Raw genomic sequence first — 12,989 nt, forward strand, 5'->3', positions numbered from 1 at the left:
AATCAGACCTAGAAAGCAGCTTGAAGCAATTTACAACATAGCTTCCAACAGAACACGATAATTAAAAAGTGCTTATATATTAGTGAGAGTTTTTCAAACATCCAAGTAAACATAGTGTTAGACCAATCCCAAAACCCTGGCTCTGGCATTTCACACACAACAGACATGGCCAAGGGACCATTTGTGCTGTTGTGTGTAGTTACTGTATCTGTGCATCCATCTTCTGTTGATGAAAATAATGGATATAAACATTTCACTCAGGCATTGTGGTAAGATTCATACAAAGTGATTACAGTGCAAATGAACCTAAGTAGCTTGTGTAGTATAAGTGGAAGTCAGAAAAGGCTGCTATGAGATTGGGAGGGAACATAAACCACCTCAAGACTGAAGCTGATATGTAAAGGTGAGCAAGCCTTTTTCTCTATCTTAAGACAACTGAATTTCTCACATCAAAATGGGAATCAGTCTAGCACTATTCAATGGGTTAATTACGAGGGACATCATTCTTACATAAAATACAGCAACATAAAATGCTTTCATTCATGAACAGGGCATGAGTACAATGCCTGTCTGCTACCAGAGATTATTGTTTTTCTGACAGCAGGGACATTCTTCTTGTGCAGCTGCACAGTGATCACAAAGTACATAATGTTGGCATGGATTCAGGGTAATACCACGATCATCTTCTTGACACGGGACACACTTCTTTGACTGAAGCTGAAAAATCACCTGTGAAGAGATTACTGCACTCAGTTGAAATTACTCCAAATTATACAGCTGCATTCTGGCAACTTTAGGCTTAGCTGTCCCCAGTAAACATCTGGCTTAAAAACAATGTTCTTGCATGGCAGATGGCTCGGTTGAGGGTTATAAAATCAGAGCATGAGCAACATTTAAAGTAGCAGCTGGAGGGGTCTCTAGGTGTTTTTAGAAAGGAAAACATCTAGGACTGTCCTAGCAGTAAAAAGAAATCCTTTCTCTCTTTTTGTCTGGACAGTCCTGTCACAGTCCAAACAAAATAGCAAGAACTGCTGTCCTATGTTGTGTTCACTGCCCTCTGAGACTGCAGGGGGAAAAAAAGCAATGTGAAACCAAGTTGTGCCCAGCAAGGTTTGAAGTATAGTGCCTGCAGCAGTGCATGGTCCATTCTTGATGTGCTCAGAGGAGTGGCACTGAAATTCTCAGCTTTGAGAATACCCTCAGTGTGAGAGGGAAGTGTTGTACAGTTTGGGCAGAAACCAAGTCTGGATTTGAGAGAAGGTGAAATACAGAAATACACAACTTAGGAATGCAGCATATGATACATAAGGAGAGGCTGAAATAGCTGAAAGGATTGCTCAGCCTTGAGAAGAGATGGCATCTTACTGGTGTATACAAATACCTGATGGGAGGGAGTAAAACAGAGACAGACTCTTCTTAGTGGTATCCAGAGAAAAAAAGGGACAATGAGCACAAATTAAGATACAGAAAATTCCACACAGACATAAGAAAAAACTTTTCTTATCCTGAGGATGGTCAAATGCTGTGAAAGGTTGCCCACAGAGGAGGCAGACTCTCCAGCCCAGGAGATACTCAACACTACTTGGGTAAGGCACTAAGCAACCTGCTCGAGTTCACACTGCTCTGAGCAGGGCATTGGACTATCTCCAGCGGTCCCTTCTAATGTCAGTGATTCTATGGTCCAAGTCTGTACTGGCCTCTCTGACTACATAAAACTCCTAGCAGGGAGCCTCACTATGTACAATTGAAAAAGCAAGTTTTCATTTATTTAGGACAACTATTTTTCTTCATCTAGATAGCACCCAAAACGTTGGGGGGTAAAGTCTTTTTCTTTTTTTTTTTTTTTAAATCACCCCAAGAATTCTCAGGACTTACTTGTAATTTGTTCTGAAAGCTGATCAAAACCTTAGAAGAATCCATGGGGCTGAGAAATCTGAACCGTCCTGTATTCCAGAAAAGAAAGACTTCACACTGAGAGCAGTGTTGCTCTTTGAAATGAAGCCTGGCATAAATATGTCACTGAAGATTATTGAGCTGTCAATTTCAGTTAACCAAAGCCAGTCATGGAGATGAAGAAACTCACCTCATCTATTGTTTCTAAATCCAGGTGCAGCCGATTTTGTAAAGAAAGCAGCTTTGGCAAGGATGTCTTCTCTATATCTCCACAATTTTTCATATAAGGTAATGTAGTAGATAGGCAAGAAGCTAATTGTGCCTTCAGCTTTCTTAATTGATTCTCCACTTCCTCCTTCTTCTGAAGGGCGAGTTGTTTGTCTGCATCTGCGATGGTCGCACGTTCTTTTGCTTCTTGAGCCTCTTTCTGCCATGCATCACATGCCTGTGAGAAAGAGATTTCCAGAAGATAAAAACCTTTTTCTTTTAATTAACAACAAAAGCTCTCAAAGATGCAGGTAATCTGTAATTTTAGACATAACTATACAGTTACTGCACAATTTAACGCTTCCCCAACTACTAATCCTACCTTCTAATTAACAACTCCTCTTGGTTTATTGTAATTTTTAGGTAAGTCACTGCTGCTTCTCTGTGCCAGAAGCCAGAAGCCTTTTTAGAACTCTATACATAGAACACATTTTAAATGTTAAATTCACAATTTAGTGTCAAGAGACATCAAAAACTATCAAAATTTAGAACAACGTGAGGGGAGGGAAAGGACTACTGAAAATGCACTAGACTGGCAGTTACCAACAACCTCAGTTTGACTAGTGAGCTGGCCAGATACTGTCCAGGTTCACCAGAAAGGTGCAGCTGCTGGCAAGCCTCTGCTTTTTTGTGTGCTTATCATCTTGAAAGAGGTATGGGAGGGAACATATGTCTTTAATTAGTTAAACATCAGGATAGGTTGCTCTTCAGCCCTGTCCTGAATAGATGAAAGTGTCCCTGCCCAGAGACAGACCAACTTTCAGAAAATTATTTGCCTTTCAAAAAGCTCAGTCTTCTTTGTGCCACTAGCTCATTCCGAGGATGGAAAAAAACCACTCCTCTGACAGCCTGTAATAAAACTCTGTGTCCAAGAGTGAGAAGATGTTTCAAAAGGAAAAACAGTTGAAGCTCCTTGTATATATTTTATATATATAATACCACCATAAATTAATGTACCTGTTTTACTTGTTGCCAAGATTCTTCCCATTGTTTTAGTTTTCTCTTAGCATCATCAAGTTCCTGTCTAACTCGAGTTAGTTCATTCCCATTGGTGCTTGAACTTACTGACGGGGTAGTGCCACTGCTTAGTATTGGGGATGGACTAGGAGAGAAACTGCCAGTTACAAAGTCCCAAATGCTCCCTGTCACACCATTTAAACCTACAAAACAAAGGCAGAAAAAAAAATTCTGCATATATTGCTGTAAAATGTTCCATATGCATAACAAAAGAGATGGGCTACACACAAAACTCAAGACTTTTGTCTGCAAGACTCCTAACATTATTCCACTACCTTCAGAAATGTGACAGTCTGAGAAGTGTTTGCAGTATTTAGACCAATTCAGCAGATTTAGCATTTTTCTCTTGCCTTTAACAAAATACAAGTTTTTTATATATGAATGTCTTGTTCCTACCAGCTCATACATCATTTTGATTCCTCCTCTTTCTCTGCTACATATTTTCCTTTAGCAAAATGCTGAGGCTAAAACGCATTCCTGCAGCCTCTATACCAATTGCTATATTTTACCCTTTTCAAACACCTCTGTAAGTAATTCCTCTTCCAAGAAATCTTTTGTTCCCTCCAATAGGAACCGAAGTTCACTCCTCTTTCTACCACATACCAAATGTAACTCCATTATCAATAGTGTTATCAATTACAATAGCTAAGGAAAAAAAAAAAAAGACAAAACAAGCAAAGCCTGGAATAGAACATTTCTTGCCTGCCACTGAATTCCCTCTTAAAGTACACAGAGTGCAACCCTCAACTTACCTAAGGAGTTGTGAGAAGAGGCTGAGGTGCCTAACATACTATGCTCTGTCTTCAAAGGCTGCTGGTGGTGAGGAACTGTAGCAGATGAAGCAAAAGACTGAGACAGTGACTGCGAAAGAGAACTGAGCGGAGAGGTTGAGAGGGATGATGATGAATGTAAAGACGAGGAACGAACAAGAGAACCTGGAATATTGACAGGTGCTGAACTTCCCAGTAATCTTTGACCTATGTATGCATTAGGGGGAAAGAAAAGAAAAGAAAGGAAAAAAAAAATATTTGTTCCAAAGCAGTACACAGCTCTCTGTATTTTTCCAGAAAAATGTATCTAATGGACATTTAATGATATAGTCAAATACCTTCCATTAAAAAAGAAAACTTTATTTATCTCCTATTACAAAAAATAGTTTTTTTAATTGAACACATGAAAGGAGATTTCCAAGAGCCTGAAAACAGAATCTGTAGCTTTACACAGCAGTGGCCTCATCTGCAGCTACAAAGAAAGAGAAAACATTTTTCAGATTGGTATTCAGCTTCCTCAGTTTTACAGCCAGCAACTAACAGGAGTGGAGAAACTGACTGAAACTTGAAAAGATTAAGAAGTATTTGTTGCTTATTTAAATATATATAAACCAGAGTTAAGCAAGTGAGACTACGTACCTTGAAAATCAGAGACAGAACTCAAATATTTACAACTTTTGTTCAGTAGATTTTAAATGTCAAAAATATTTAGTCTCTATGAAAACTGAGTTTGAAACAATCAAAACGAACAATAATTTAGTCAAATGAATGCATTGTTCAGAATTTCCCCAAATAATGGTAATTATGATAAAAGATAGGCATGAAAGATCATGCAACTGTTGACATAAACATGTGCAGGTGCAGTGCATTATCCTGGTCAGGTAACAGTTTGATATTTACTGTGAAGATCATACTCATCGATACGGTTGAAAAGCAACTAAAATGGCTGTGGCAGTTTAGGCTGGATGCCCCCTGCCACTGCTACATGAGATACACCTCTGGTGTCCCGGGTGCCCACCCAGAGGGGTGGACACAGGAAATGGCGTATTTCTACCCATAAATCCTATGCCCTATAAGGCCATCTGCAGAGTCATTCTCTTCCTCTTTCTTCCCTCTGCTCCCATGGGAGATGTCCTCTCTTATCGGGTAATGCCGGGGGAGTATCCTCAAGGCCTCTTAGGCCTGTCTAGGCCTAATGCCAGGAGGAGAATGGAGGGGGGGGCAGTCTCAGACCTGGCCAGCCTGAGACTTGCCTAGCAGTAGGAGGGGGGGGGAAGGAAGAGCCCTGAGGGGTTGGGTAGACCCTCAGGTGGGAGGAAGGGAGGACTGGGAAGCTTTTGGGAATCCTGTGAGGGGATTCTGTATGCTTTAGGATGTTCTTTTCCACTATGCTTTGTAGTTTGTAGTTTTCTGTAGCTTCACCAATTCGTTTTTCCATTTTAACTTTTTCCATCACTCTCCAATCCGTTTGCGTGTGTCATTCTTTTGTCCCTTTCGGGGCAAGAGATGTTCTGGCTGGCCTCAAACCAGCACAATGGCATTATCTTTTCTTTTCTCTTTTTCTTTTTTAATTAATTTTTTTAATTAAAAAATTTAATTAATTAAAACAAAAAAGGGCAACCAAGTGATTATACTTAAAGCAAGGGTGGTGATTCTAACTGAAACCACAAAACTAGAAGCGATGAATTCATGTCATCACAGAAAACACCATTCCTTTTGGAAGTATTTCAACACAAAAAGACAGGGATGTTCATTCTAAGCTTCCTTGACACAGTATCTTCAGAAAAATCTGTCTTGAAATACTCAGCACACGTTACCACAGTTAGCCTCGTGCCACGGGGAAGACACAGGACAGACCACAGATGCGTATCATCTACCAGAAATAAACCTACACTGCACCCACAAGAGGAGCAAGGAAGCAACAAAGGTTGGTCAAAGACAATCTGCCTCCATGTCTTGAGTTTCAGGGTGGGCAGGGCCTTGACTGTAAATGACATCTATTACACCCATGGGCCATACTTAACAGAAACCACAATCAAGTATTTAACAGATTGATCTCTTGCAAAATACAGACAGGATCATAGCAGTGCAATCCCTTTACATCGCAAAATTAAACAGATGGAACAGAACTGAGGACTTCAAAGTCTTTGCTGTCTGGAACTATTTTGACAAATCAAAGTTTAGAGATATCAGAAATAGAGAAATTTTAAATGAGGACAATTTTACAAATTGGACCTCTTACTTGCTAATCCAAGGTCACTGCCTTCTTGGTCTTCTAATTCTCTATCTATGGATGCGACGTTCACATCATTAAAATGCAAATCTAAAGCAGAACCTGTTAAACAAAATATTGTATCAATTAATTATCCTTGAATTATACCTTAACTATCATGATGGCTCAAATGAGGAAATTTTACTTGACCATATTTGTTAGTGCTTCCATCACAGAAGTCTTTCACAACTAGGTCATGCCACAGATACACTGTGAAGGATATTTCCCTGTATTTTCTTCATTTATAAGATATTTCAGCTCTTTAAGCTGGTGAGATGAAAAGTGGATAATGGAGAGGTGGCTGTCTATCTGGATTTTCAATAAATCTGTGTCACCTGTTGTGCTTAGAGGTCTGTCAACTGAAAAAGAGGGAAAATTGAATGTGGATACCTACGTAAATATATTGTTATTATTGTAGAATAAAGCCAGGTATTTTATCTGAGGAAAGGCACTGTAAATGCCCCTTACAACAGTCATCCCTTGGGGTAGCTGAGTTTCATATCAGAGCATGGAGATATAAGAAATGTCTGAATATTCAAATGAAAGTATGCAATATTTTGAAATAAATAAGGTAAAACTAAAAAAAAAAATCAGTATTTCAGATGGACTCAACAATTATACTGCCTTTCACTTGAAGGCCACTATGTGCCATCAGCTATGCAACCTACTAATAAATCTTTATATCTGTGAACCTGTCCCAACATTCTTTGTGCCAAAATGCCACACACCTATGAGAGCAAATCTCTCAACACTATGTTGCAGGATATTCTGGAAGAGTTCCCTCCCACTTTCATCAAGTGAAGCTGTTCCATTTTCTTTCAAAAATGATTGAAAAATTCTCTCAATCACAAAAAAAAAAAAAAAAGAGGCTTTAAACTCCCATTATTAGCAACATCATCATCTTTAAACAGGGAGACAGGCTTTTTTTTCAAGCTCTTCAATTCCCCACATCATCAGATAATATTAATATTTGAAGTCATTTGCATTGCCTGGCTCAACACGTTGCCATGCAAGTATGACAGGCAGGAAAAAAACACAATGAAGCTGAAACAAATCACACTGCTCAAATAGTAGATCAAATCTAAGCCTGTATCCTTACTACATCACTCACCTGTCATGTCACACTCATGCCAGGCCTTAACTCATGCTGCCACACTTGATCTCTCCCACCACAAAAAGGACTGACATGATCCCTTACTGTTCATTATCTACATTTTTGAAGCTTAACTTTTGATTCCCTCTGCTTGTCTCAGGTTCCACCTCACCCAGTGGAAAGTCAGTGGAGTGTGGGGAGAGAATACAGCAGTTAAGATCACAACATATATGGCAAGCAAGTGGAGCAATACCATTTTTCCTTGAAGAATCTCCCAGACAGACAAAATCCCCATGCTTGAGTATGCATTAGAAAACAATGGAAGCAACCACAACACTCCTGGGGTGGGACCACTCAGCACCTTACACAGACAACAGGGTGGACAATCAGGCTTGATGTCCTCAATTGTTAAGGTCTCACCTTCTCCTTACTACCACTTGAGTTGTTTCCCTTCACTGCTGCCCATTCCCTACTTATTCCTCTCTGAATCTGCCTCCTCTCACACTTCACTTATTTAAAGTCTCTATTATTTTTAAAAATATTTCCATTTATTCTTTTTGGGTTTGGTTGGGTTTCATTTTTCAAATTCCCAGGAGGATTTCAACCAGCCTGCTGCTTTCATGTTCTCAGAGTACACCTCTTTTTTTTTTTTTTTAACCAGAACAAAAACAGACCTCTTGACCAATCTCCCTTGAGTCTGACAGCAGATCGCAACAATACACCATCTTTCATTCCACCATTCCTCAGTTTTCCACATATTGTCCAAGCCTCAATGCCAAATACTAGTTCCATCTGATCTGTGTGCTTATTGCCAACTCCCTTGCATCACTCTCTTCCCCAGCTCTAGGGGACTATTATCCAGGGAGTAGACAGAGAGCTTCGAGCTCCCTGGGATACGAGGATAACGAGCCACAGAAACAGCTAAAGACCCCAGTATGACAAAGCTTCTTCAGTCCTTCCTAAACTATTCATCCCCTTTTTCCATAATCACCTAGCTCCTTCCCTTGCTGCAGCTCTTTTTCTATCCCCTTTTTTAATGATTCTTCAATTCACCACCTACAAGAAGACTATGTATTTATTTTCTGTTCCACACAAACATCTTTATTTTGTGCTCTATTCAGATGATATGCTGCACTATTTTCAATGTCATCCTGTATGTACATGAAGTAGAACTCTGGTAAAAGAATTTTTATATACATATCTGAAGTTCTTTTAAGGGAAACCCCCAAAATCTATGCAGTTACCAGAAAGTCACTACAGAAGACATGCATTTTATGATTCATATTCTGTTAACATACAAAGCACACTAACAACTGTTTGAGAAAAGCATCCATAGACAGCAGAGGCATATTCTGACTCAGTGGAATCAAGAGTCTCTTATGCTCCCTACTATAATCACACTGGGACATAGGAAACATAGTATATCACTGCTTAAATTACTTTGCAACACTCATTCAGCATCTGATGATTTAAAAATTACACTGAATAAGCACCACAGAAATTAGACCATGATTTTTGTTGTTATATGAGTAACTTGTACAGCAAACTAGCCTCTACTTATCCCAGAAGCAATATTTATCTTTATAGAACTGTGATTTCATTCCATAGTAGATCTTAAAATAGTAACAGTAAGCTGATGAAATTATATTACTTGCACAGAAACTGCAATTCTGTTCATTCTAATTCTGAAATTTAAAAATAATGCAAAATTTATTTTCTAACACAAAGATCATCAAACAAACCTTTAAGGAAAGCAAGCCATACACTTGTGAGACTGCAGAAAAAGATCTACCATTTAATATTCTGCATAGACTTCTATGGAAAAAAAAAAGTGTAAAGACTGAATGCCTAACTTACCATGCCAAAGTGCTGACTCACTGTCTGCAGTCTCCTGCTCACTGCTACACATCGATTCAAACACAGAAAGCTTCAAGTACACCAGCTAATCACAGCAGCTCCCTCACCATGTGACTCAGGACACAGAATGCAAAATACAGCATCTTTCTACACTCCCTGACACAGCCATCCTGGCTAAATCCCATTTCGTGTAGAAGTGCCACAGATTTCAACAACTTTGTGGATAACACTAAATTAAGGAGAGCAGCTGATACATGCCACGGATTATATCACGGCAGGACTGCCCATTAAGAGGGATTTCAAAAGGCTGAAGAACTGGACTGACAGAAACCTCATGGAGTTCAACAAAGGTTAATACAATAATGCTGCACCTGGGACAGAATAATCCCTTGCATCAGTACAGGCAGTGGGCCAAATGACCATAAAGCAGCACTGCTAAAAGGGATCTCGGAATGCTGATGGATCTTCAGCATGCTCTGTGGCAGTCTAAGCTAACAGCTCACTGGCCTGCACTAGCAGAAGTGCAGCCTGCAGCTTGGGGGAAGCAATTATTCCTCTAGCACCTTGAACATACCACCAACCAGACTGGAGAATATGCAGTCACCCAAGGAAATGTCTCTCGTTTTCCTGCAAACATGGCAAGATCTGTAATTCCACCTGCTATGTTAACGTTGAAAAAAAAAAAAAAAGTCCAATCTCATCAACCCAGGAACACAAGTTGAGGAGACAATACTTCTTCTGTCAACACAGTGAGGTGCATTATGAAAGTTTTACACATTTTTTTAAAATTACTGGTGACTACCAATGCCAAAATTCCAGCTTAAATGTCCCATTCACTCATTCCTACATTCACATTGGAGACTTTGGGGAAAAGAAAAAATATCTGGGATGAAAACATTTAATGTAAATTTCAGATATTGCTTTTAATTCCATATGATAAAGCAAATCTGTACAACATTACCGTCTTTACCAATATGCTCTTTTAATTTATGATGAAACAAGAACTTGAATAATGCAACAGAACGTGTACAAATGGAGATTAAATGTTAAGATTTACCTATTACTGATTCAACTGTGTTACTGCCAGAGTAGAAATGGAGAGCTTTGGCACTGATGGCAGAGACAGCTGTAGGAGATGAACTATCTGATCCAAGACTGGAGGCCAGACTGGAAGTTATACTTGAAGCAAGTGGGTTAACTGCTGAAAAAACACTGAGGTGGTTCTGTTAAAAAAAAATAAAATAAATGAAAAAAACAACCTATGTACACACATGCACAGACACACACATATATATGTACAAACATAAACACTAAATAGAAGGTATTTTTTAAAGTAGTTATTTTCATTCAAACATAAAGAAATGAAGAACCCTCTGAATGAATAGATTAGGATCATTTCCCCCATCATTTATCAGCAAATGCATTTCTCCAGTGTGAAATGGCTACCATATGAGAGAATTCTGCTTTTAGAAGAAGGCTGCTGAAATACTTGCAAATAAGTTCTACAAACGTAATTAGTTAGCTGAAGTCTGATGCTCCTTTCTGAAAGGAAAATACCTCCTGAGGAACTGCAACATTTCATTAAGCATTCATACAGAAACTCTGTATGCTTTTTGGATCAGCCAATTTTCTTATTTTATCTAAATGTAATTAGTGCATAAACTGATGATTGGTTCAGATAGTTGAGAAATGTGACTGCACTGCACACATGTGTCATCACGTTATACAAGGACCTGGATGGGGACAGCCTTTTTCCAGTGGTGCTGTGACAGGACAAGAAGTAACAGGCACAAACCTGAGCACAGGAAGCTCCATCTAATCATGAGGAGGAATCTCTTGATGTTGAGGGTAGCAGAGCACTGGGACAGACTGCCCAGAGAGGTGGTGGAGTCTCCATCTCTGGAGTCATTCAAAACCCACCTGGATACCACCCTGTGCACCCTGCTCTAGGTGAACCTTCTCCAGCATGGGGGTTGGACTGGATGCTCTCCAGAGGCCCCTTCCCACCCCTACCATTCTGTGATTCTGTGGCCTTTGCTGCGTTACTTCTTTCAAACTAAGCATTTCTTTTCCATACAAATCAGACAAATTACAAAATGTAAGAAATGCAAACAATATGTAACCATATAACATTATAAACTGGAAAATGACTTCACAAAGTCTACAAGAACTTGTTGCACAGTTTCCAGTAAATTAACTCCTTTTCCTGCTTATTCTTTATTTAATCCTCAAATCTTTTAGTGAATAAAAAAAACACATCTAGCTGTGACTGAATGAATCCACATATCCTCTCATTGCCTTGTTTGTGATGAGCAGTCATTTTGCAGTATCTACTCTTCTGATTTCTACCAATAGCTCATAAAATCTTCATTTCAAAGCTAGGTATAGTGCAAGATTGAGATCAATAATGACCACAAGAATGAACATATTTTTTCTTTAAAACTGAACACAAACTGAAATAGAGACAGTTTCATTCACACAAAAAATTGCTGCAATGGTGGCCAAACACTGGAGCATGTGCAGAGGCTGTGCAGTCTGCATTTTCAGAGATACTCAAAACACCACCAAATAAGACACTGAGCCACCTGCTCTAGCTGATCTTACTTTGACAAGGAAACAGATACACTACAGACCTCCAGAGAACAACAGAATGGTTTGGGTTGCAAGAGATCTTTAAAGGTCATCTAGTCCAATTCCCATGTTGTGGACAGTGACATCTTCCACTAGATGAAGTGCTTGAAATGATGCTCAGAGCCCCACCCAAACTGACCTTTAACACTTCCAGGGATGAAGCATCCACAGCTTCTCTGGGCAACCTGTTCCAGCACCTCACCACCTTCATAGCAAAGAATTTTGTGATTATATCCAATCTAGGTCTACCCTCTTTCAGTTTAAAAATGCTGCCCCTTGTCCTGTCACTATGGGTCCTGGTAAAAAGTCTTTTTCTATCTTTCTCATAAGCCACTTTTAAGTACTGGAAGGCCACTGTAACACCTCCCCAGAGCCTTCTCTTCTCCAGGTCAAACAACCCCAACTCTCTCTGCCTTTCTTCATCACAGAGGTGTTCCAGCCCACAGACCACTTCTGTATCCCTCCTCTGGACCCACTTGAAAAGGTCCACATCTTTCCTGTGTTGTCTTCTCAGACATGGACAAACTAGTCCAGGTGAGGTCTCATGAGAGTGCAGTAGAGAGGGAGAATCACTTTCCTCGACCTGCTGGCCATGCTGCTCCTGATGCAGCTCCAGATGCTTGGCTTTCTGGACTGGCAGTGCACATTGCTGGCTCATGTCCAATTTCCCACTTGCCAGGATGCCCAGGTCCTTCTCTGCAGCACTGCTCTCAGTCCTTTCATAACCCAGCCTGTGCTGATACCAGGGACTGTCCCGACCCTGCTGCAGGATTCTTGTGCTCAGACTTGGTTGAACTTCAGGAGGTCACTTCCAAGCTCAACATTTCTATGTCTCTATGATATGCTTTTTCAAACTTTGCTCCAATATTGCAGTTTACACTGAATACACAACAGAGTCTCTCAATGCAACATGTTAAATGCAACATTTCTTTGCTGCTTTCTGTTTTCAAAAATGTTTGGACTGAAAAAATAAATTACCTCTGAACTGGCAATACATATTAAACCATGAAAAACAGCTGTATAATTAAAAAAGTAAAATTAAAAAACTACAAGGTATAGGTTTCTTAAGTTCTAAGCCTGGTATCACATTTCTCTATAGGCAGGAATCATGATCAAAGTCAACACAAGTAGGACAGGCAATACAGGCTTTTTGTATTGCTAAAAAAATCAAAACATAACCCCTTTTGGC

General features: G+C 39.6%; 1 protein-coding gene across 1 annotated transcript in view; it reads right to left on the reverse strand.

The window, feature by feature from the left end:
* Nucleotides 1–573: 573 nt before the first annotated feature.
* Nucleotides 574–12,989, reverse strand: part of UNKL (unk like zinc finger) — a 37,229-nt gene continuing 24,813 nt past the window's right edge. Inside the window, exons 10-15 of the mRNA XM_054391301.1 lie at nt 10,227–10,392; nt 6,190–6,282; nt 3,930–4,154; nt 3,118–3,320; nt 2,084–2,338; nt 574–729 (exon numbers count right to left, since the gene is read on the reverse strand). Of these exons, the coding sequence (XP_054247276.1) occupies nt 574–729; nt 2,084–2,338; nt 3,118–3,320; nt 3,930–4,154; nt 6,190–6,282; nt 10,227–10,392 (1,098 nt within the window). The remainder of the gene's footprint in view (nt 730–2,083; nt 2,339–3,117; nt 3,321–3,929; nt 4,155–6,189; nt 6,283–10,226; nt 10,393–12,989) is intronic.

This window comes from Indicator indicator, chromosome 22 (genome assembly GCF_027791375.1).
Source record: "Indicator indicator isolate 239-I01 chromosome 22, UM_Iind_1.1, whole genome shotgun sequence".
In the NCBI taxonomy this organism is placed as follows: domain Eukaryota; kingdom Metazoa; phylum Chordata; class Aves; order Piciformes; family Indicatoridae; genus Indicator; species Indicator indicator.